This window comes from Artemia sp. Qi Xiang Cuo, chromosome 12, assembly GCF_049724085.1.
Source record: "Artemia sp. Qi Xiang Cuo chromosome 12, ASM4972408v1, whole genome shotgun sequence".
In the NCBI taxonomy this organism is placed as follows: domain Eukaryota; kingdom Metazoa; phylum Arthropoda; class Branchiopoda; order Anostraca; family Artemiidae; genus Artemia; species Artemia sp. Qi Xiang Cuo.
The window spans coordinates 28,871,080-28,896,697 of NC_142805.1; the positions used below are offsets into that span (position 1 = coordinate 28,871,080).

At 33.1% G+C, this 25,618-nt stretch overlaps 1 protein-coding gene across 1 annotated transcript; it reads left to right on the forward strand.

Annotated features, from left to right (window-relative positions):
- Nucleotides 1-8,054: 8,054 nt before the first annotated feature.
- On the forward strand, nt 8,055-24,268 carry LOC148945971 (uncharacterized). The gene is made up of 5 exons (XM_089097563.1): nt 8,055-8,114; nt 14,788-14,819; nt 21,302-21,411; nt 22,314-22,345; nt 23,877-24,268. Exons 3-5 carry the CDS (start codon nt 21,314-21,316, stop codon nt 24,266-24,268), a joined length of 522 nt encoding a protein of 173 aa, XP_088953689.1. The 5' UTR covers nt 8,055-8,114; nt 14,788-14,819; nt 21,302-21,313.
- Nucleotides 24,269-25,618: the final 1,350 nt, after the last annotated feature.

Genomic DNA, 25,618 nt, shown 5'->3' on the forward strand with positions numbered 1-25,618 from the left:
TCTTAAGCTTATTTATTACAAATGAAAAGTTAATAAAAAAAATAAAGATATATTGACAAAAAAATAAAGAAAAAAAAGCAAAAGTATGTTAACTAATCGTTTTTTAATAGCTCAAGGAAAGACCTATATCTTGTTATTTTAGGGGAAGGGACAGGATGCATAAAAAGTGTCTGATAGACCTAGACCCTTTGCAAGGGTTAACTTATTTTACTGTTTTTTTTGTGTGTTTTTGCTTTATAACAACAGTTCTAGAATCAAGTCTACTATTTAAACTAGGGGTACCAATCGAAATCTGAAGGTAGGGTCTGAGTTACATTTAGAATGGTGGTAATTAGGCTTAACATTTTTGGAAATAAAACATTGAAAGGAACATCAAATTACATTCTTTTAACCAACAAGTTAATGTAAACTGCCTAAGTTTTTCAGATATACTTTGCAATGTACATCACCATCAACCTTCTTCTTAACTGGACATATCCTGGGCAAAATACAAAAAAATCACTGACTCTATGGGTTTGTTAGTATCTTTAAAAGCTGGTTTACTACTAATAATTAGAATGTAACATCAGTAAAGCGAATTTGAAAAAAAAACACAGCATATTTATTCAACTTTTTTTAATAGCCTAAGGCAAAGCCTGTATCTTGCCATGTTAGGGTAAGGGAGTGGGACACATTGAAAAATATCAGTAATCATGACTTTTAAAAATAGCTGTAAGCAAGAAATCAAATGGTATTTTACATTTTTTCTTTATAACTTCTTTTCTAGCTCAAAAAAAAATTGACTAGCCTACTCAAAAGTGTGACTGCCAGAGTAACCTGTCCCATGCAAGTCTATATATTTAGCTGCCCTGTCCAATATAGGCCTTTTTGTGCAGAACCTGGGCTATACTGTACAAAACTGATAAACTTTTCTATACTTTTTTTTAATTAGGCCAAACCATCTAAATTAGCCTATTAATCTTACCTTCAACTCCAACTTCTTACGAGACTTCATCCCATGCTTTCATTACAAGCAACCTGTTTTACGGTTTTTATCATCTTTAGAGTAGAGAACTTTGCAATTTCTAACAGGTAAAATTAATTTCTCAATATCTATTTTTATTTTTCTTGATACGATTTATTCATCAAAATTATCGCATTATCTGAGATTTGTGAACTTGTACGATATTTTAGAGAATCGGATAGATTTTAACCAAAATTCGCAAACAGCTGCGATATTCGCATATCTGGCCGAATAATCGTGTTCGCATGCGAATAATCGTATATGTGGGAACCCAGGGTTAGCCTATTTAAAAAGAGTATTTAAGAGATAGGCTAATTTATGATGATGATGATGAAAGTAGAATCCTTCCCTCTTCCCTCAGGACTTGAGAGGCTTTCCTTCTTCTGAATCCAACTGACATATTTCACTATAGTGTTTTAATTCGGTTAATGTCTTTTATGAACTTGAATATAAATTTGAGACCTTCACTAAAGTCTTTTGAAGATCTTTCACTACTTAGTAAATCGTCTGGTACCACTATTCTTCTTTCTTTCATGAACTTCCTTATTTGTTTTCTTTTTTCCTCCGTTTTCAGACATTGAAACACCATATGATTCACCGTCTCCTCTTCACCGCCATATGTACATTTTCCATCTTCAACGTAAAATTTAGCTCTATATGCTTGTGTTGCTGCATGACCCGATCTTAGTCTAAATAATATTCTCGCCTCCGAGTTAGTTCACCATACACTGCTTTATGAAATCGTTTGTCTTTCTTGTCCACTATGTATCTATTCATTGAAAATTCCTTTATGTCTTCAAATGCCTTTTCATTTAATAGCTTTATAGATTTAGATATACTATTTACAATCTTTGGAGTAGTGGTTTCTAAGACACATCCATCTCCTTCCGCTTATATGTTCTTCACTTCCTCCGCTCAGACCGTTTCATCGCTATTTGCATGCCCGGTCCCCCAATCAATCACGCTGTCATTTCCTTTATAACGTACTTTTTGTATTTAACTGTGTCAATAAATAATTTCTCCAGCAACCTATTGAGACGTATAAATATTTTTCAATGCCTCTGGGCCACTCTTAGAGTCCGAACAAATTCTATAGATCTCCCTATTTAGCCCGTTCTCATTCACATATCTCACAGCATCGGCGATAGATAATACTTCAACTTGATAGGCTGTTGTTTAAGAGTCGAACTGGATCATAGTCCTCACATTCCTGGAGGTACTGACAAAAGTCACTCCAACTGTTTGAGCTTTCTTGGATGCATCCGTAAATATACTCACTGCTTGGCCATATTTTGAATCTTTCGACATTCTAAAGGACTTCGCCACGTCAAGACCAGTTTAGACCACGTCAAGACCACGTCAAGACCGTCAAGACTCAGTTTCACAAGGGAATGTTCTAGCTTTCCAGTGCGGGACAATCTTCAGATTCAGAATTCTCAGCATTTCTGTCACACTGCACTCATTTGTGTACCGTTCCATAATTCCCTTGCCTCTTACTAATCCATGCATCTGTCTGCTTGAACACCATACTCGTACTTCTTTAATAAGCCTGGATTTAATCGGATTACATTTGTCTGCAGTCCACGTCTTTCTCAAATATTTTGAAGCTAGTACTTCTCTCCAAGCAACCAGATGAACCAGTCCGCTATATGATAAAATGAATGGCCTTGGAGTGTTTTTTCTTGCATAAAAAGCTATTCTGATCGCACTGTATTGGATTGTCTCTAATTCTTCCAGCAATGACTTACTGCCTGCGCAGTATATCAGGCTACCATATTCTATCTTAGTTCTAATGTATTTTAGATAAAATTCTACCATAAATTGTGGTTTTGGACCAAAATTAGCACCAGAAAAATTATTCATAATATTTATCCGTCTTTCGCATGCTGTCTTCAAAGTTTTTATATGGGGTGTGAAAGTTAGGTTTTTATCAAAAAGTCAAACCAAGCCACTTAAATTCATTAACAAATTCTATTTGTACGCGGTTCAGCATTAAGTTAGGTAGTGAAAAGTTCCTTTTCCTGGTTATCAGAATTGCTTTGGTTTTCTGAGTTGAAAATTTAACACAGTTTTCTCCTGCCCATATTTCTAACGATTTAAGAGTTTCTTGAATAGTCTTTTGTCCTTCTTCTATGCAATTGGTGATAACCCAAAAACCATTATCATCAGCAAATATACCAGCTCTTTCACCACCAATGTCCAACGGGATGTCGAACTCACTAATATTATAATAATCAGGCCCCAGAGCTAAGCCTTGAGGGACCCCTCTACGACTCAATATTCTTCTCGCTAATTTTACTTGTACTATCTTCACATTTACTTCTCTTTTCATTAGAAAATCATGTCAAAAAAAAAGTTAATGTAAATTACTACGTTCTTGTATTACCTCGTCAAATCGCGGTATTAGTAAAATTTTTTAAAATTCCATTTTCACAAAAAGGACTAATGCTATAAAAAACTTTAAATTTTCAAAGTCACATTATGTGTCAGATATAAACATTGTCAAAACTTGCGTGTTAGATATTTTTTTTTAAAAGCCTCACTGACCTTCCTTTATTATCTGCGCTTTATCTAATACGCAGTTTAGTCTGACGTTAACTATTCTCTAATAGGCTTTACCTAATACCAAAAGAATAGATATCTGTCTATAGTCTTTACATTTTGTTGTATTTTGTCATTTATTTGGAATAAGTACAACTATTTGTTCTTTAAATAATTTTTGGAAACAACATTTGTCACAAAAATTACTCTTGATATATAACAATACACTTACCCATCTTTCATCCAACCTTTTGACATATTGAGAATAAATTCCATCGGTTCCTGGTGCTGTTTGTGGCAGTTTTTCTAGCACTCTTTTCAATTCTCCAATTGTAAATGATTTGTTGTATTCTTCTTCATTACGTTTCTCACTTGGTCTCTTTGCTTTGGCAATTGTTAGTGCTTCCAGGTAACTTAATTCATCTTGATTGCGTTTCACCGACCCCACATATTCTGCTGCTCTATCCACCTTCTCTTGATCTTCAGTAACTATCACACCATCTACAATCAAAAGACTATTCTCAATATTTTCATTCTTCCCATTAATTAAATTTTTCACCACACGGTAAACTTGATTTTCGGGTTCTCTGAAATACAATCTGCCTAAAAATTATTCAACAGATGTTTTCTTTGCTTCAAAGATTTTTTTTCTAAATGTAGCACATATTCTTTGACACGACATGTAATTTTCAAAATTTGTTACTTGGTAATACATTTTCCTTGCTTTGACTAACTCTCTTTTTGCCATAGTACAGTCTTCATTCCACCATAGACTAAATTTATGTCCTTTTTGTCTTCCTCCTGTCTTAGGGATCACCTGTTCTGCAACTTCTCTCAGTTCATTTTGGAATGTCTCAATTTTTGCTTCAAAGCCTTCCTGACAATTCACTTTACTTCTAATGTGTATTTTTTTCAATATTTATTTAAATAAATCCCAATTTGCTTTCTTTAGATTCAGCTTTCTATCTGTCTCGTTTTGAATTCTTGCAGCATTTTGGGAGTAGAGCTCTGTTATTATTTGGTCGTTATCACTATACAAACATGACGCTTTGTCATTCTTTAATTCAACATTTGAGGCTAAGATTTCTGAGCCTGTAACGAAATCTATTGTTGCAGTTCTTCCTGTCCTTCCATTAAGTCTGGTTGGCAAATCTTTGGGAGTCAAAAGAGAAACTTCACCATTCTCTAGCAGGAAATCTGCTACAATTTTTTCATTTCTATTTTCTAGTCCACAAGTGCACCATGCTCTATGATGAGCATTAAAATCTCACATTATCATCACTTTTTCTCCTTTAGGTACTAAGTCCAGTATTTTTTGTAAGATTTCAGGCGTTTTCAAAGAATTTCCATCGGGAATATAGACATTAAATATATTCTTTTTCAATGATGGTGACACATATAACTTACATCCAACCACTTCCATCTCACAAAGATCATAATGATTAAAATAGATAGGAGTGTTATTGAGTTGCTTCTTGATTCCAATGATAACTTCTCCACTATCTTTATCCAATATGTCCAGTCGAAACACCTTTTAAGTCCGAAACTGAGTACTAATATATATTTTTAATAACGTATCTTGAATACATAAAATATTGGCATCAATACTGGTACACTAGTCCAGCAGAATATATTTATTAACTGTAACAAAAAATTTATCGTTCCATCACATAATTTTCAGCCTTTGTCTCAAAGTGATTTGCCTTTACACTGTTGAATTACTGAACTACAATCCAGCTCTGCAATTCCTAGGTTTTCGATAAACTTGCATAATTTATCTACCCTCTCTTTTCTCTATAAGTTTGACATATCCAATAATTCTGGTGATATCAAAAGTCCAATAACAATATTGTTTGCAGCATTGTTTATAGCTTGTTTAACTCAAAATTTGGACACAATGTGCGCTCTCACTGAATGTTCTTTGTAAACATTCTTATTGACAACTTCAGCATATGATCTGTATACAGTTTCTGCTCTCCCGTAGCTCATCTGGTGTTTCTCTGCCACTTTCAACACTTCCAAATTCCTTCTTCTAACACTACATACCGAGGAGGTAGAAGGATGGTTTCTTTTGCAATTTACACACCTGAAATAATCTGCTTTCTTCTGTTGTTCTAGGTTTTTCAAAGGGCAGAAAGCTGACTGATGTTTACCAACATATCTCAGATAAAGATCTTCTTTGGCCCTGCAATTGTTCTTGATATGTCCATGTCTTTGACATTTGCGTCACTGTATTAGTTGTCTATTATATTCTTGCACAATTCTTTTCCGACAACACATCCAAACTGCAAGTGGTAGGAAGTTAATGTCAAAAGCTATTAAAAGTTACGGGAGGTCCTCCAGATTAATTGATTAATAATTGAACAAAGTTTGCCTGTTTGAACTGATAATTGACATTTGACTGTCAACACCTTCAATTAACTCCTGTTCTGACAGTTCTAAGGGGACACCTTTGATATTTCCTTTCACAGTATTGCTTCTTTTCTGAATGTTCAAATTTAATCCTCCAATCACCTGTTTAATCTTCTTTTTTTCACATGCTTCTTTTGTTTTAAGGAATAAGATCATCTTCTTTCTTTCGTTGAAAGTTTCAAATTCAAATTGATCCCCTTTCAGTATTTCTTTCAGGCATTTACCAAGGCTGATGTCTTCTGGAAGTGTCTTTAATGTATCTACGTAATGAAGTTCCACGATCATTCCAACAATTTATAGATAATATAATTGGACTTCAAAATCCTCACTTACAGGGACCTTCTACTGTTGGTGCATCTTCTTGCTGGCCTCAGCATGTGAGTAAGTCACTGAATCTATTCTTTGTTTCAGTTGGTTAGCTCTCTCGAACTGAGGTTGTGCACCGACTGGTTCAGATACTCTTCTTTTCACTGCTATATTTTTTTGGATATTCACAATTCCTTATGATTCTTAGGGGATTATTCAGGTCTATAAAGTCAAATCAAGATCACACGTTAAAGTTGGAACTTTTTTGTCATCTAAACGGGTATCTCGGTTGTGAGTAGTACTAATTGGTACATAAGGTGATGAACTAGGTATACACAGATTTGGATGATGTAAGTTTACTGGGGGGCTGCCTGGTTTCTGAAATGGTACAAATACTTGTCCATATTGGTTAACCATATAAAGCCCATGTGAAGCTTGCATCATGTATGGATTATTCAGAAGTGGAGATGGAGCCACTGGCTCCATTTCTCTTGATTCTAATTTATCTCCACACCACTTTAAAAGTCTCTTTAAAACTCAACTAAAATATACAGTTATCACCAATATTCTCAAAATTATCACAAATATTCTCACCAATGACTAGCTCTAAGCTCCACTAAGGTTGGGTTAAATTTTGTAGTTATTCTTGTAGGCTATGATTATTTGGTCTCTGATTAAATTTACCAAAAGTGTCTGCCTCTTCATTTAGAAAAAGGTCCAATCCCTGAGCACCACCTGCTAAATTTCAGGTGCCAGATTGTGTATAATATGTTATAGGCTAACATAACTTAGTAGGGTATATGCTGAACTGCAACCTGAGAAATTTAGAACACAATTTTTTGAGACTATTAAAAATGTAAAAGACTGAATAAGTTCTTATGAATCACCAATACTCACTAAAAGATTTTAAACTTGAAGTAAAGATTTTATCCAACGGTTTAATCTTTTCTTTACCTAGGCTAATCTAATAAATTGTAAAAAGAGCATTCAAAATTCGCGCAATTATTGATTGTGACAAAGGAGATGGGTTTTGTGTACTTCACAATTCTTGAAAGGTATGTCAGCACGTAACTGTATAACGTTTTGACCCGATTTGTATGAAGGTCTAAATCGGGTCAAAACTTCCCAAATTCTCGTTGATAATTTTCCCAAATTTCGTTGAAATTTTCAACGAAAATTTGGGAAGTTTTAACCTGACAGTCTAAATCGGGTCAAAACATCCCAAATTCGCGTTGATAATCAAAGAAATTTGGGAAAATTATCTAAGAGAATTTGGGAAGTTTTTACGCGATTTAGACCTTCATAGTAAAGATCTTAAGGGCTGGGCTGATTTCGGGAACCAATTTCAGCATCAGTGGACAAACGATAGCGGTAAGAAAAATTGGTTGAAAGAAAAAAAAAAATTTTGCGTGAGATTTTCAAAATCAAAAATCATGGACACAAATAGTCAACTGGAGTTTATTAATAGTTGCATAATTGATCTCAACTTAATTTTCAGTTTAGTTTTCAGCTCAGTAGCGGAGTCTTTCACCACAGACATCTCTGGCTGACTGTTTGTTTGTATCCGTATTTTTTTTGGTGATGATCATGATGAAAATCGCCGCGAAAACTAGAAAATTTTTCAACCTCAAATCGACGCTGATTTCTTTTAAAATCGGCGCTGATTTGGAAATCAGTTCCCGAAATCAGCTACGTGTGCCCAGCCCTTTAGTGCTAAAAAACGGGTCTAGTAAAGTGTGGCATATTCATCATTCTCTCATATTCATATCCTCCTAGACATTATTCTAAGTAGGGTTAAGTGGTTGGTGTGAGGTTATTTTCAGGTCCCTCAATAGGGACCTGAAAATTTCCGGTCTGGTAAACTTTATTGAATATTATATAGGCCTATTGCCTTTTTGTTTAGCCTAGTTTTAAAGCATAATGAGCCAGTAGCACAATTCTGGGAGGTTGACATAGGCCTATGTTACTAGGCCTACTCAATATCCCTAAACATTAGTAACTAGGCCTAGAGCAGTCTACCCTTCTGAATAAACAGCTGTCACAAAATTTTGACTAGATGTATCTCAACTTTTGAATGTGCTTGGGAGGAAGGCTACTTGATCTCTTCTGTTTTTTTGATGCTTAAAAATAGTACTAGAACTTTTAATTTCTAACCAAATTAGCTCCTTTAAAAGTTGCAGTAGTGTTTCTAGATAGGATACCACCAGATGGCTTATTTGAGTGTATATATAGCATATACAAATCTTTAAATTAGCCAGTAAATTTTTACCAATTCACATTAGCCTAATGACTTACAACTAAAGTGAATATACCACATGATGCCTTTTTTATGCTCTTTACAAATATAATAATCATTTTTACCCTCATGGTAAATGAGGGTAAATGAATTTTACCCTCACCCTTATATATACCAATTCAGGGTAGGAATATATATTGTCACATTAGGGGGTGAAGGTAGGCCTATATTTTATTTATGATGTAAATAAGAGGTATGTTTAAACTTTACCCCCCTCCCCCCAAACATGCAAACATAAACCCAAATTGGTATGTTTAGGGGTGGGGGTAAAATTCATTTATTGACAAAAATGATCATTATACTTGTAAAGAGCATAAAAAAGGCATTGAGTGGTATATTCACTTTAGTTGTAAGTCAACAATATGATTTGGTAAAAATTTACGTATTAGCCAACCAGTATTTTAAGCCTAGGAGTCCAGCTAGACAAAAGGAAATATCAAGAAAACAATTCTTACTGCATATTTTGTACAATAATTCTAGTCTAGTTAACACATTTTGCAGGGGGAGAGCCTTTATCTTCACTTCTTTTTCTGGTTTTTCCAGTTTTTCTAAGAAATTCATGAATTTCTTAGAGCCTATATATTCACAGAATAGCCTATATACCCCCACTCCCCTAATGTGTAAATATATACCTAGAATTGCATCCTCAATCTAAATACAACATCCATTTGCATCACAAATGAACTTTACTCCCATATTAGCCATGTGGTGGATGTCCTTTTAGATGGGCTATATCCAGATATTTCAAACCTCATAAATTTGGATTGAGCAAAGTTGTAGTAAAGCTAAAAAGGTAAAAATTTACAATTGATATTGATAAGTGACTATTGTTACTATTGATAAGGTGACATGTTAAAAAGACAAATCTTACTTTCAATTATGTATAATGATCCTAGTTAACATATTATCCAAGGGGAGAACCTTTATCCTCAAGTCTTTCCTCTTTTTCTTACTTGAAAGAAAATAAAATTACAATTTTGCCTTGCTTTGAAGAAAATGTGTAAATTTTTTGAAATTGTTGCTATAAAATTGTTTTTTTTTTTTATAGATAGCATTCATCCCTGTTGTTGTTCATTCTGTTATTTTTTTAAAATAATAGATAAAGCAGTGGCGATTTTGTATTTTTGCCTCACCATTTTCAATCATTAAAAAATATTGCTGTACCCCCACCCCCCTCATGTGCAAATATATAACCAAAATTGCACTCTGTTTCTAAATATAACCTTCATTTACATCACAAATGAATTTTGCCCCCACCTCCCCGGTGTGCAAATATATACCTGATTTGGATATATTTAGGGGTTAGGGTACAGTTCATTTGGTTATATTTAGGTTCAGAATGCAATTTTGGTTATATGTTTGCACATTATTGGGGGGGGGGGTATATGCCACTTTTCAACAAGGCCGGCGCCGCAGAGCGGTGCCGGTCAAGTGGCAACACTGCTGGACTGGCAAAACATTTTAATAAGTTTGAGAACAGGAATTTTCTCACAGAAAAAGTTACTGGCCTCGAGGTCTTAGAAGCAAGAAATTGATAAATATCAGATTTAAGGCATTGCTATCAAGTAATTCCCAAATTTCATATTGGACTTAAGTGTTGAATTTCTATGATTGGGTAACTTATCCCATAGGCTACTAAAACACCAGTGATTGGGAACAACAGGTTTTCTTATGGAGAAAATAAAGATGGTATTTGGGCTAGGCTATCCCTATTTTACTATAAATCCTTAAGAAGTGTAATGTAACATAAGCAGCAGGCTTAGTCTGGTTAAAGTGATGAAAGACTTTTCAATTAAATTGGGTTTTATTAAAACAAATAGAAATAAATAAACATATATAAACTAATTTGAAAGCCTAGGCCTAATTAGAGTAGTCTATATCAAAGTGTCTGTAGCCTAGGAGGCAAATCTGGCACAGAATTTCTGAACTGTCTAAAATGTCAGCCCAAGCATAATTAAATAATCACCATTTAGACCTACTCTTCTTCAGGGAAACACATCATCGAATGAATGTGAATCTTCCAAAGAAGTAATGTAGATAAGGAAGAGTAGAGGGAAAAGAAAAACAGTGAAAATAAATAGTAATAGGAAAAATAATTCTTATAATAGCCTACTCAGTTTATAGAAGTAATCAATGATTTTCAAATGATGGCTGATTTAGCTAAAAAGTTTGATTGTATTTATGTTGATTTTTGTAAGGCATTTGACAAGGTTTCAATACCTCTATTGCTGAAAAAATACAAAAATTATGAGACTAGACTAGACTAAAAACAATGGCATGAATTACAGATTTCTTCACAGATAGGTTACAGGATGTTAGGATTGATAAGGCCATATCTAAATTACCTTAATTTGCACTTCAGAGTGAAATAAGGTCCAATGTTGGATCTGTTTGGGGTAAAATTCTACTTTGGCTGTCTTGGAGAGGGGTTAGGTTAGGAAAATGAAACTTTCAGGGATAGGTCTACAGCAAAGTATGTCCTGGGAAGGTATTTTTGAAATACCTACTTCTACTCCTTCTCTCTCTAGAGGGTCCTGAGATTTGCCTTCATGACCTATTGAAATTTTGACAAAACAACAGTTTACCTTAATTTTCAATTATCAGTTTCTTTTTCTCTGCCTTCTGAAGATGAATTCCTGTTATTTGAGTAGGATTTTAAGCTACATTAATGTTTTTTCTTCAAAATTTAGGAAATTTGTTTGTGTATCTTTAAAACCTTATAAATTGGGATTGAGCATAGTTGTGAAGCTGAAAACAATTGTGTCATAGGTACTGAATTTAAGCAGAAGATCTATCTTGCAAGGTTTCTCTTTTATAACACACACATTTTTTAAGTCATCAAATGTCAGGACCCTTCAAAGAGAGAAGGAGTAGAGGTAGGTATTTCAAAATACCGTCCTGGGACATATTTTGGCATATAGACCCATCCCTGAAAGTTTCATTTTCCTAACCTAACCCCTTTCCAAGATGGCCAAAAGTAGCTAAAGTAGAATTTTACCCTGTTTTTCTCCATTGTTGAGATGACAGTTAAAACTCTTTACACAAAATATAAAAGAACAGGGTTGTGACTGTGTTTACAACCCATTGGCATGCCTTCTGACTAAGAGTGTGCTAGGATGGATGCAGTTTAAGCTCACATGGTAATGGTGACAATAGATAGGTATGATTAAGGGGACCATTCTTCTGTAGTTTAGAGTAGATACCACTCCACAATGTCAATTTCTGATAGAGTATACAAGTTGGTTGGATATGACAAGCAGCATCCTAGCACAACTCTTTTTTATATACATATATATTAATCACTATTTATGAGACACAGAGGATGGGCAGCTCCAGTTGTATCTCAAAGGTTTGGCTTCCCATTCTTTGTTGAGTCTCCTTTTAAAAACTTCAGCTGATGTTGAAGATACTGTCTCCTTGCTTAAACAGTTCCAACCATTGATGTCCCTTTGGCTAAAGAAGTTTTGTCTGATTCTATGCCTAACTCTGGGCCATAGAATCTTCTGAAGCTTCTTAGAATGACCTTGTGTTTGTTTTTTGTTGGGTTACTGGTTAAAGAGCTATTTTGGGGTTGGTTGACAAATTTATATGTGAGTAGGATGTCACTGCTCACATGAGAAGGTCAAATATGGGAGTTTTAGGTTAGATAGCCTTTCACTGTATGGTTTCTCACCAAGTCCAGAGATGCTCTTGGTGGCCCTCCTTTGTACACCTTCAATCAACTGTATATCAATTTTGTAAGAAGGACCAGCAAGGCAGGTTCCAAAGTCAAGAACTGGTCTCACAATCATCTTGCATAACTTCAAGAAGATTCCATGTGATTGGCTAGGAAATGTTGTTTTAATAAGTCCAAGGCTAGAATTTGCTTTGGAAACAGTTTGTGCAGAGTGTTCATGGAACTTTAGAAGATTAACCACAGTGACTCCCAGGTCTTTGCTACTGGTGAAAATTTGGAGAGGAATGGGGGATGATGTCTGATTATAATTCAAAGTGTATTGGTGCAGAGGATTATTGTTACCAAAATGAGTGGTGACATATTTTGATATGTTGAAAGAGAGAAGCCATGCCTGTGGCTTCTAATCTGTCCATGCCTGAATGGGGTCCAACTCAGGTTGTACTGATGATTTATCAGGTATACCGAATAGTTTTGAATCAACAGCATAAAGGGTTAAATGGTTGCTGACTTTGGTAACTATATCATTTATATAAACAAGAAGCAATATGGGTCTCAAAACTGTTCCCTGGGGAGCACCGATTAGAACATTATAGGGCTGGGATTAGGTACATTTGCTATCTGTTGTGAAGAGCTGTACAGTCTAAGATCTACCTGCCAGGAAGTTCATTAGCCAGTCTACTAATTCATGGTTAATTCCTGCTGCTGTTAAGTTAAAACAAAGCCAATTATGTGGGACCTTGGCAAATGCTTTGGATAGGTCTAAAAAAAATCAAATCAAGAAGAACACTTTTTCCAGTAACAGAGTAACCTGTTCATAAGTGATGATTCTGATGAATTAATTTACTGTGACATAAATCCCAATTGTCAAAGTTTGTGAAATAATAAAAGACCCAGTGCATAAGTAATAAACTCCTATGTACCAAAGTCTTCAGAAAAGTCTAATCTATCAAAAGAAATTGACTGGAAAACAAAATATCTATCCATTCCCCTGATGTAGGGTACTTCATTTGCCATATAGTTCTGCCATCTATTAGCTATATTACCATCTAAATATTGAGTTCCTCAACTTAGTTTAAACTTCTTCTAATTCACAGCAGGCAGGCTATTCAGTTAGTACTATTTAGCCCTTTTCTTTTCGTGCCAGCAGGGAATGGCCATTCACTTCCTCTTTCCAGCCTTCTCAGTGGCCTTGGTGACTTTGCCCCCAGTATTAGGTCAGTCCTTGAAGATGGCCAATTTTATGACAAACGTCAACTGTAGGATAGAAGAAAAATATGGATTTGATAGTTCTAGCATACCACATTGGTTAAGACTTTAGGTCTTATTTGATTGATAAATGGTGCTTGCACATGGCACAAAAACATCTAAGAAAAATCCCCAAGTCATTACCAAAGCTTAAAAGTAAAGTACAAGTTAAAAAAGTAAAAAAAAAGAAGAAAATAAAGACATTTGATTTGGAAAAATGTCCAAAAAGTGTCCTTTATTTCAAAAAGCTGCCTTTTTTGATCCAATACTGTCCTGGTGTCCTTCAGAGTGAAAAAGTGTCCAAAAGGCACTAAAAGTGTCCATTTGGCATCCCAGGGCAAAAAAGCTACATATGTAATAAAATAAATATTCACATTAGAATACATATAAAAGTATATAGTTCTACATATATAGTAGAAAGAAACACTCAAAATTCGTATATATCAATGTATTCTTTTTTTTTTAACGAAAGTTAATTACTTTTAATTACTTTCTCCTCTTTTTACTCTTAATATATAATTATTAATCACTTGACAGATTGTTTCACAATAAAACTATATTTATACGTTGACTCGATGTCAAACATTTATATATTGCATTAAATCACTAGTAAAAATTAAAGAAAATAAAAATATAGTATATATGTATACAAGCATTGTGTAATAGCTTACACAAGTATTTTTTTTTAATTCGCAAAACTAGATAGGATATTTAACTACTGTTTAAAACTCGTTCGGCAAGTTCAATAAGTGTGTCTAACAGAGTTTAACTGACTTCATTCAGTTAATTTTCCTTTTAATTTCATCTGGCTATATATTCAACTTGAACCCCTCTCTTTTTTTTGATTCGTTATTTAAATGAAGAATAATGTTTTTTTTTCAAGTATTTTTAAACTTTTTCAGTAATATAGGTCTTTCCTAAGCATATATTTTAATGTTTCACGTTTTTTTAAAACCCTTCAAAAGTTTTTTTGCTGATTGCCCTTCTATGGTCACATTCATTATCTCCATTTTTTTAAGGGGGGGGGGTATCGAATTTGTGCAATCTGTATTTTTTGAAATTATTTAAATTTTTTCTTTGAAAGTTTTTTTTTTAGAAAAGTACTGTAGTTTTTCCGCTATTTTTTTTTTTAGAAAACTTTTAATTAAGTTTTGCCCTGCATTTGCTAGTTCTCATTTTCTCCTTAAAATGCAATTTTTACAATATACTGGTTGTGAATTTTATCCCAGCAATAGTATGAAATACCCACATAGTAATATGTTGATTTCTGCACATTGGAAGTCTAGTCAATGCTATTTTTCATTTTAGGCTCAACCGAGAACCTTCAGTGCTATGGTGGGGTAAGTTTGAATTTTTATTTTCTCCTTTTTTTCATAACTTAAAGTAATTTAAATAAATTACTTTAATAATGTATTTTTTAATTGAATATTTGAATTAAAATCAATTTGTACAAAAAAACTATATATTTTAAAAGGGTAGCATAAGCAAATGTTCTATTTAGGGTAGGTTTGTTTTTTTTATTGTTTTTTTTTTGTTTATTTTTTTGTTTTTTTTTTTTTTGTATGATTAGTTAGAGTAACCTCATTACTTGTGGACTATTGGCTTGGCTTTTGGAGATGTTTTGGATTATTCTATTGTTTGTCATTTTGGCTTTATTTAATTTCTGATTTTAAATTGAATAATATTGGTAAGGATTATAGTCAAAAGGGTTTGCCGAATATTAGTAAGTGTAATTGTCGTTGTTTGATTTTTCAAGCTAAATTAATCTCTCGAAATTATGTTAAAATCACATTATATAATAAAAAGTTTAAATGTTTATGAAATTGATAGGAAAATTTCAAAAAAAATAATATTATCGACTTACTAGAATGTAAAAATTATCTATTACAATATGTGGCGAAAACAATTGGCAACATATATAAGACACTTTCGGGACATAAAACTATAATTAACAAGGAAAAAACTAATAATTATCTACTTCAACATTGTAATAATGGTAATTGCTCAGTATCTAATCTAACTATTACAATTTTAGAAAATCTGGACATAGAAAACTTTACTAAATAAAAGAAAAAAAATAACTTAAGCAGACGAGAAGAGTGTTGGATCCATGCTTTGGGTACCACGTATCCTTTTGGGCTAAACGATCGAGTTGGAAAATAAGTAGATCTATCGAATGTAGTTCCTAATTGTATCAATGGGGTTAACTGAGCACCCTTCTTTTAATTGCCCCACTAAACGTAAAAACCAATCAAGAGGACATATGAAAAATAATAAAAAGAATTATTTAGATTTACATGCATTTTTAATCGATTTAGGTCACATATTTGAGACTAATGGAATGACTAGTTTAATAAAATCTTTAATTAAATTATCAAGGAATTATTTAATAAAAGTATTCTGGATTGAAAAAAGCAGAACAACATGTAACTCAAAAAATAAATTAATTTATTATGCAGTTTGCATTTTAGCTAAATCAAAATTTATTTCAAAATATAATAAATCTGATAAAATTGTAAATAAGGATAATAGATTATATTTGTCTATTAATTTTTGTTCTAAACAAATAGAAGATATTAATTTGCCAAGACTCTTAAACCAGCGGAGAGTAAAGAATGCCCTTCCATGTAATTTGGTGTATAATGGTAGTCCAATTTTAACATATAAATTTTCAAAAACAATTGGTCAAATGATTTTTAACTATAATTCAATACTTAGAAAACTGGACAGGGGGAGTAATTGGAAACCGGTTTGTAATTGTGAGCAATTTTTACCGTATGTGGATCAAACTTATAAGCATATTGTAACGGGGGATTTGTCCATTATAAAGCATTGTGGTCTTCAAAATATAATGAAAATGGGTGCTAAGTTCCGTCTTTCTTACTGCATAAGGCCAGCAGATATTCTTAGGGGATTAAAGAATGATTTAAACTTATTTATTGATAATTGGTGCAAGAAGGAGAAAATTACTGAAGATAGATTTCAGAATTGGATAAATTTGATTTTGACTAGTGTAAGAAATAGCATGTATAGAACTAATTCAACAGATTCTGTGAAAAATTCAATATTTTATAATGCCAATATGAAACAAGCAATTGCAAATATACAGAATGAATTTATAATTGTACCAGTTGATAAAGCTAGCAATAATTTTGCCATAATTTGTCAGAAACTCTATTGTGATATTTTATCAAAAGAGTGACAAACAACAAATACATACGAAAAGGCCCATCTGGATAAGAACATTATAATTGAAAATAAAAAAGACAGAATTTGAAAAAATTCAATATTAAAATAAATGACAATGATAAACAGTTTTCTTTCATATATTGGATGATAAAATTTCATAAAAATCAACCCAAACCACGGTTTATTTCTGGGGCAGCGAGGTGTCCGACCAGAATTGTGGCGACTGGTCTATCTTTAATTTTAAGGGAAATCAGAAATAAATTTAAAGCATGTTGCTCTGGAACTAAAAAGTTTTCTAACTTTAATCCAAATTGGAGTGTTAATAACTCGTTACAAGTGATAGATTCTTTGGCGAATGTTTCAGCTAAAAGAGTCGATTCATTTGATTTTACTAATCTGTATACAAATTTGTCACTAAATTTAGTATTAGAAAAATTGAAAATGGTGATAAATAAATCTTTTATTTTTTCTAATATAGGATTTTTGAAAATTGATACTTTTAATAAAAAAGCCCAATGGACGAATTTCTTTAGAAGTAATATTAATTCAAGATGTTATAGCTTGGATATGGTATGCGATATATTGGAATTTGTTCTATTTAATACATTTATAAGATTTAATGGGAATTTATATAAAAAAACTGTAGGTATTCCTATGGGTGGGAATGCGAGTCCATTCATAGCAGACCTGTTTTTAAGTCAATTAGAATATGAATATATGATAAATAAAAATAGCCCAAGCAATGTAAAATATAACCTTTCAAATAATAAAAGATATCTGGACGACCTCTTAGTAATAAATTGTGCAGAGTTTATTGAGATTTCAAAAAATATTTATCCACAATATTTAATTCTTGAGCCTAGCTATGGGATGGGACACTCCGACCATTTCTTAGATTTAAATATTAATATTTCAAATAATAATAAATTAGTTTTTAGATTATATAATAAAACGGATGATTTTAATATTGAAGTAATTAATTTTCCATTTCTTGAAAGTAATATACATTCAATTATTACTTATTCGGCTTATTATTCCCAATTATTTAGGTATGCAGTAATTACACAGATTTTAAAAATAGATGTAAAAAGCTGAGCGAAAAACTGATCTTAAGAGGTTTTTCTGCCAAAAAAATTAGTTGGCAATTCAAAAAATTTAGTTTCATGTATCATGAACTTTTCAGTAAATATACAAAAAATTATAAAGAAATATTGAATGATCCTTTATTATAATTTCTGTTGCACGTTTCTTTTTTGGATGTTTGAGTTTGTAGGGGTTTTCAAACAAGTTTGAGGATCTTTAAATTGGTAATTGGTTCCAGATACCAATAAAAGATACATCTGGACATGTCTTCATTTGTTCCAGAATGGTCTCTTTCAGTGACCTCTGGGATTTTATTATGTATGTAATTTTTGTATGTAACACTTTTGTATGTAATTTTTAATAGCTTGACTAGTATGCATGTATTTCACAAGTTTTACCTGACATAGGGTTACCATATAGATCTTATGGTAGAGGCTCCACCGTGCCGGGTAAAGAATGTAAAGCCTCGAAACCCGTTATGGCAGGTGGTATTCTTCTGATGAGCCCTAAATTGAAGGTACTACTTGGAAATATTTTACTAGATTTAAGGTGCTTTTGCTGGTAAATTTACAATGACTTACATTTATTGAGGACAACTTTGCATAGATTCGGACATTTCTATTTGGTTGATGGTTCGGTTATACTGTTTGGTCCTAGGTAGTTGGATAGATGGGTAAGGTAAAAGCCTTGTTCAAGTGCACATTTGTCTCAATTGCTGGATTAGGACGACAGTTTTTTTTTTTTTTTTGCCAAGTAATTACCTCTTAAACATAATATGAATCCAGGTTGGATCTAGTGCTGGTGTTGGAATCATCAAAAATTCCTCCCCGACGGACCTTAACCCTGGTCCAGGTTTTACCTGAAATTGATGATTATTTGGCGAATTTATCACTTATTTTAAAAGGGTTTCATAAGCAAATGTTCTATTTAGGGTTTTTTTTTTTTTTTTTTTTTTTTTTTTTTTTTTTTTTTTTTTTTATGATTAGTTAGAGTAACCTTATTACTTGTGGACTTTCCTTGTTTATTTTTCTTTTACTCTGCTTTTAAATAACAATTACACCTAAGCATTCCAAGAGCACATAAGTTACCTAAGCAAATTTTAATCCTTCTAATCCTTTGCAAAAGACATCCATTTTTATAAAATATTTTTATAAAATTTTTATAAATTTTTCTTTTTATAAAATTTGTTTATATGCATTTTCGTAATGTTTTTATGAGTCGGACAAAATAATAACAAAAAACAAGGAAAGAAGTGAAGATAAAGGCTCTCCCCTGCAAAATGAGTCAACTAGGATTATTCTGCATATTATGGAGTAGGAATTGTTTTCTTAATATGTTTCCCTATGTCCAGCTGGACTCCTAGGCTTAAAACAGTTGTTGGTTGGTTGGTTGGCTAATTCAGAGATTTGTATATAGGCCTATATACATGGTCAAATTAGCCATCAGGTGGTATCCAGTAACAATAGTAATAATTAAATTTGAAAAAAAACCCTATGTTATTAACATATTTTATGCTATTCAGAATAAATTTTAACTATTATTAGTCGACTAGTTGGAAAATGAATTGTTTTCTGGGGCAATGTTTCTTTCCAGCTAGTTGGCAAAATTAAGTTTTGCTGGGGAAAAGTTAGTAGTCAACTAGGACCTAGTTAGAAAAATTAAGTTTTGCTGGGGAGAACTTATTAATCAACTAGTTGGAAAAGGAAAGTTTTGCTGGGGCAACATTTATTGTCAACTAGTTGGCAAATTTAGGTGTTGCTGGGGAGAAGTTGTTAGTCAAATAGTTGGCAAATTTAGATTTTTCTTATACAGATATGCCAAATTTTCCAACTAGATGACTAAAATATTTTTAATTATAAGGAGATTGGATATTACCATCCTATATAAGCTTATAAACTAATTTTTTCCAATAGTCAAAGAGTGGAGTCTCCTTCATAATAGGCTAGGCTATGTAGAATAATTGTTGCCTAGTTAACAAATTCTGACAACAGCTCCATTGTAACAAACTCCCCCCCCCCTATGTGCATATAAATCAGAGTTGGAGTTAGGTCTTTTTTCTTGGGTGTGGCAAATGTAGACTTTGCTGCTCCTGGATGCACCATCAACACTGTTAATATTACAATTTTTGCCCATAAATATTACATATGTAGCTTGTTTTGCCCCCCCCCCCTCCCATTTGTGGTAAATTTAAAGTGGGCTATATAATTTAGCTAAGATGAAAGTGAAAATGTCATTTGATGCCTTTTTTATGCTTTTTCATAATATAAAATCATTTCTTGCACTAGTTGCATCTTGAGCCCTTAAAGGAGTCCCAAAGGTGTTTCAGTTTTGTAACCACACAAAAAGTTTTAACTCTAGGCTAGTTAAGTTACACAAAAAAAAAATTTCTGAAAACGCCATCTATTGCGTTAATTCTTGCACTTCCCAAGGAAGTTCCAGAATAAAGAATGATCTCTGTTATTTTGTGCATTCACTCGAATCAGTTCTCCTGCATGTGGAATTAGCCGCTATTCCCTTTTCAAAGCATATGCTTCCAGATCTATTGTCTGCAAGAAGTGATCATACAATCCAGTAATTGATGAGACAAAGCCAGAAACTACAAATACTGCTACTACTACTACTAATACTACCAACTCACCGGAGCACCAAGCCGCCTGAGGCCAGCACAGCTACGCACGCTCCTCCTCCACCCCAACCTATTCAAAGCCTCCCTTTTTACACTCACCCACAAAGTTCCCATTTCCTTTAAATCTTTCTTTTTGATGTCCTCCCACCCCAGATGGGGACGACCTGCTTTTCATTTAACCCTAGACGGTTGGCCGAAAGGAAGAATCTTTGGCAATCTGTCATCTTTCATCTGCACAACGTGCCCTAGCCACTTCATCCTTTCTTTCTTTATAGCCCCAGAGAGCGGTATTGAACCACATTTTTCATATAGCCTAGTGTTCAAAGTAAGATCAGTCAGCTGGGTACCCAGAACAATCCTTAAGTAATTTCTCTCGAAAACATCTAGCAAATCTTCATCTGCTTGTCGGAGTGTTCATGTTGCAGGGCCATATTTGACCACTTTCATCACTGTAGCTTCTAATATTCTAATCTTGGCTCGCAGACTTATCTTCCTATTCGTCCAAACTCTTTTTTAACTGTGAAAAAACACCCTGAGCCTTGGCTATGCTTCTTTTAACATTTTCACTGTTCCCACTATCTTTACTAACAGTATTACCAAGGTAAGCGAAGCTGCCCACCTGATCAATCTTTTCATTACCCAACGTCACCTTTTCATCTTCACTTATTCCTAGCCTTAGTGACTTAGTCTTCCTAATATTAATTTTCAAAGAAATTCTAGCACCCTGAACTCGCAAAACCTCTAAAACTTCATTCATTTTGCTCATACTTTGATCTAGGATGCTTAAATCCTCAGCATAATCCAAGTCCGGGAAAGTTTTTCCTCCCTATTTGATTCCGTGGTCACGTTGGCATATTCAAACTGAAACTCAAAGTACTTTATTTTTTTAATGTGTTTGATTAATTTTTGTTACCATCATTATAGCCTCACATCGAGATGTGGCGTAGCATACCTGAACGTATAGCAGCAATTGAAGAGGCGTTAGAAGCTATGGAGATTGAAATAAGAAATCTTAGAGAGGAGAGAGACCATAGGTATTTCATTCATTTACATATGCCAAAATTACTTAGTAAAACTAATGTTTGTACTAATATTTTACTTTTAAAACAATAATTTTGTTTACAGCTATTATGCTGCCATCTTTGGGTCATTATTTGCATATACCCTCGATAAAGTATAAAGTATATAGTTCTACATATATAGTAGAAAGAAACACTCAAAATTCGTATATATCAATGTATTCTTTTTTTTAACGAAAGTTAATTACTTTTAATTACTTTCTCCTCTTTTTACTCTTAATATATAATTATTAATCACTTGACAGATTGTTTCACAATAAAACTATATCTATACGTTGACTCGATGTCAAACATTTATATATTGCATTAAATCACTAGTAAAAATTAAAGAAAATAAAAATATAGTATATATGTATACAAGCATTGTGTAATAGCTTACACAAGTATTTTTTTTTTTTAATTCGCAAAACTAGATAGGATATTAAGTCTTTTTCCACTTTTTCAGTAAAATAGGTCTTTCCTAAGCATATATTTTAATGTTTAACGTATTTTTAAAACCATTAACAAGTTTTTATGCTGATTGCCCTTATATGGTCACATTCATTATCTCCATTTTTTTAAGAGGTGGGGGGGGGGGTATAGAATTTTTGCAACCTGTATTTTTTGAAATTATTCAAATTTTTTCTTCGAAAGTTTTTGTGTTAGAAAAGTACTGTAGTTTTTCAGTTAATTTTTTTTTTAGAACACTTTTAATTAAGTTTTGCCTCGCATTTGCTAGTTCTCATTTTCTCCTTAAAATGCAATTTTTACGATATACTGGTTGCGAATTTTATCCCAGCAATAGTATGAAATACCCACATAGTAATATGTTGATTTCTGCACATTGGAAGTCTAGTCAATGCTATTTTTCATTTTAGGATCAACGAAGAACAATCACTGCTATGGCGCGGTAAGTTTGAATTTTTATTTTCTCCTTTTTTTCATAACTAAAAGTAATTTAAATAAATTACTTTAATAATGTATTTTTAAATTGAATATTTGAATTAAAATCAATTTCTACAAAAAAACTATATATTTTAAAAGGGTAGCATAAGCAAATGTTCTATTTAGGGTAGTTTTTTTTTTTTTTTTTTTTTTTGTATTATTAGTTATAGTAACCTAATTAATTGTGGACTGTTGGCTTTGGTTTTGGTGATTTTTTTGATTATTCTATTGTTTGTCATTTTTGCTTTATTTAATTTCTGATTTTAAATTGAATAATATTGATAAGGATTATAATCAAAGGGGTTTGCCGAATATTAGTAAGTGTAATTGTCGTTGTTTGCCTTGTCAAGATAACTTAATCCCTCGAAATTATGTTAAAAGCACTTTATATAATAAAAAGTTTCAATGTTTATGAACTGGATAGGAAAATTGCAAAACAAATAATATTATCTACTTACTAGAATGTAAAAATTGTCAATTACAATATGTGGCGAAAACAATTGGCAACATATATAAGAGATTTTCGGGACATAAAACTACAATTACCAAGGAAAAAACTAATAATTATCTAGTTCAACATTGTAATAATGGTACTTGCTCAGTATCTAATCTAACTATTACAATTTTAGAAAATCTGGACCTAGAAAACTTTACTAAAGAAGAAAAAAATAATAAATTACGCAGACAAGAAGAGTATTGGATCCATGCCCTGGGTACCGCGTATCCTTTTGGGCTAAATGATCGAGTTGCGAAATACGGAGACATGTCGAATGTAGTTGCTAATTGTATCAATGGGTTAACTGAGCACCCTTCTTTTAATTGCCCCACTAAACGTAAAAACCGATCAAGAGGACATAGGAAAAATAATAAAAAGAATTATTTAGATTTAAATGCATTTTTAATCGATTTAGGTCACATATTTGAGACTAATGGAATGACGAGTTTAATAAAATCTTTAAATAAGTTATCAAGGAATAATTTAATAAAAGTATTCTGGATTGCAAAAAGTAGAACAACATGTAACTCAAAAAATAAATTAATTTATGATGCAGTTTGTATTTTAGCTAAATCAAAATTTATTTCAAAATATAATAAATCTGATAAAATTGTAAATAAGGATAATAGATTATATTTGTCTATTAATTTTTGTTCTAAGCAAATAGAAGATATTAATTTGCCAAGAATCTTAAACCAGCAGAGAGTAAAGAATGCCCTTACATGTAATTTGGTGTATAATGGTAGTCTAATTTTAACATATAAATTTTAAAAAGCAATGGGTAATATGATTTTGAGCTATAATTCAATACTTAAGGGAATGGACAACGGGAGCCATTGGAAACCGTTTTGTAATTGTGCATAATTTCTATCGTCTGGGGATCAAACTCATGGGAATATTGTAACTGGAGATGTGTCCATTATAAAGCATCTTGATCTTCAAAATATAATGAAAATGGGTGCTAAGTTCCGTCTTTCTTACCGTCTTTCTTTTCTTATAGGTGTTAGAAGGTGTTTAATGATACTTGGTGGGATGTTTGTGACTTTTGCAGGTTCTCCACTTTTCCAAAATCTTCTGATGGCTGCAGCTTCTGCAGCTCTGGTTTCATTCCTGAACACGATGGTATTTTTTCTTATTTCATTTTTCCATTTTGTTCATAATATTCTCTTCTCTCTGCTCTCTAGCTATCCTCTCTTTCTCTCTTTCTTTCTCTTTCTTGTCTATTTTTCTCTCTTTGTTCCCTTTCTTTTCTATCTCTTTCGTCATCTCGTTCTCTGGCTATTCTCAATTTCTCCATTAAATTTAATATATGTTGTCTCATATCTTCCTCCCTTTCTTTTCTATCTCTCTCTCTTCTTTTTCTATGGGCTTCACTCGCCCTTTTCAGTGTAGAGTTAATCTCATCTCTGTCCATCATAATGACACGCAGCAATTTTAGCCTTATATTTTTTAATACTAATTAGTTGCGTGATATATTAATTCGTATTGATTTCGGCCCAAAATAGTGGGATTTCAGCGGTTACTCCAACGGTTCCGTACCTACTAACGTGATCGAATGGTCCAGGGCCACTATTAAAAGCCAAGGGTTACCGATATGATTTCTAACTATCTCTTTAGATTCGACCTAGGCTGAAAAGTTAAAAAAGTACATAGTATAAAAAAGTCTTGCTGTATTCAATTCACGCTGTATAAGAACTGAACTTCAAAAGGGAATTCTTTCTCGCAGCCCGCTCCGCTAGCCGCGTGTCTGTGACATAGGGTACGGGGTGGTAAATGAATTTTTCCAGCCAATCCTAGGACTTAATAACTTACTGGTCAACCTCCCTAACTGCGCAATTTCATACCTCGTGGTCTATTGAGCAACTACGCAATTAAGAGGACCCAAAATGGCGTCACAAAATAAAAGGAGAATTATTTATAATTAAGGGGCCAAAAGAAAGGAATCTGGGAGGGACATCTTTCTAAACAAACTGGGACCAAGGGTTCCAACACCTCCCTCCTAAGATAAAGGGCCCGTATCTCCGGTGGATTGGCTGGAAACTCAGACATAAAATAAATAGCACCAAACTTAAAATGACTAAACTTGTTCATCTTCTCTTCTACCAATGCCTGTGCTTCCTCCGCTTGGCTCTGGATCGGTCGTCCTCGAAACGTCTCTACTGTAGGACCACCATGTTTTAGATTGTCTAACATCCGCATTTGGTTTTCAAAGTTGAAGTCCCCAAGATTCGTAGAAATTCATTGTGCACAGCACAATCGAAAACAAAAATTTTCTTGCTGTCACGAATTTACATTTGAGAGGAGCAGAGAATCAGTTCCTGACACTTTCGATGATGCCAGCCATCGTGAAAAATTGGCTGCACTAGCCTCTTAATTTCTATCTGTGGAAGCAACCCCACATATCAATAAAAAAGTAAATTGCCCCTTGGCATAATTTCAAATAGTCTAGGGCCGAAAATACACAGGCCTGTGAAAACGATAGGAGTTCAGGAAAATTAAATAAGAATCTGAGCTAACCTTGAATCGCTTTTTTCTGGTTCCCATCCCCTAAGATAATCGAATGAATAATACTCGGCAATGAGGGATGAAAATAATATTGAAGACTGGAAAGACAAGGCTTCAGTAAAGGGATCACAACTTGTCCACCAGTTGTGCATCGAGGAAAAGGGCTGTCTTTCACATCTACCCGCAGGGGATCTTTTCCTAGGGATTCCTCCCCCTCAAAAAGGGTCTACTTTTCTC

What these genes read in the sequence shown, in the direction of transcription:
- LOC148945971 (XM_089097563.1), top strand. Translation starts at nt 21,314, where the DNA reads ATGTGGCGTAGCATACCTGAACGTATAGCAGCAATTGAAGAGGCGTTA. An exon ending in AGAGAGGAGAGAGACCATAG is followed by an intron (nt 21,412 to 22,313) that starts GTATTTCATTCA and finishes TTTTCATTTTAG; the next exon opens with GATCAACGAAGAACAATCAC. An exon ending in ACAATCACTGCTATGGCGCG is followed by an intron (nt 22,346 to 23,876) that starts GTAAGTTTGAAT and finishes CTTTTCTTATAG; the next exon opens with GTGTTAGAAGGTGTTTAATG.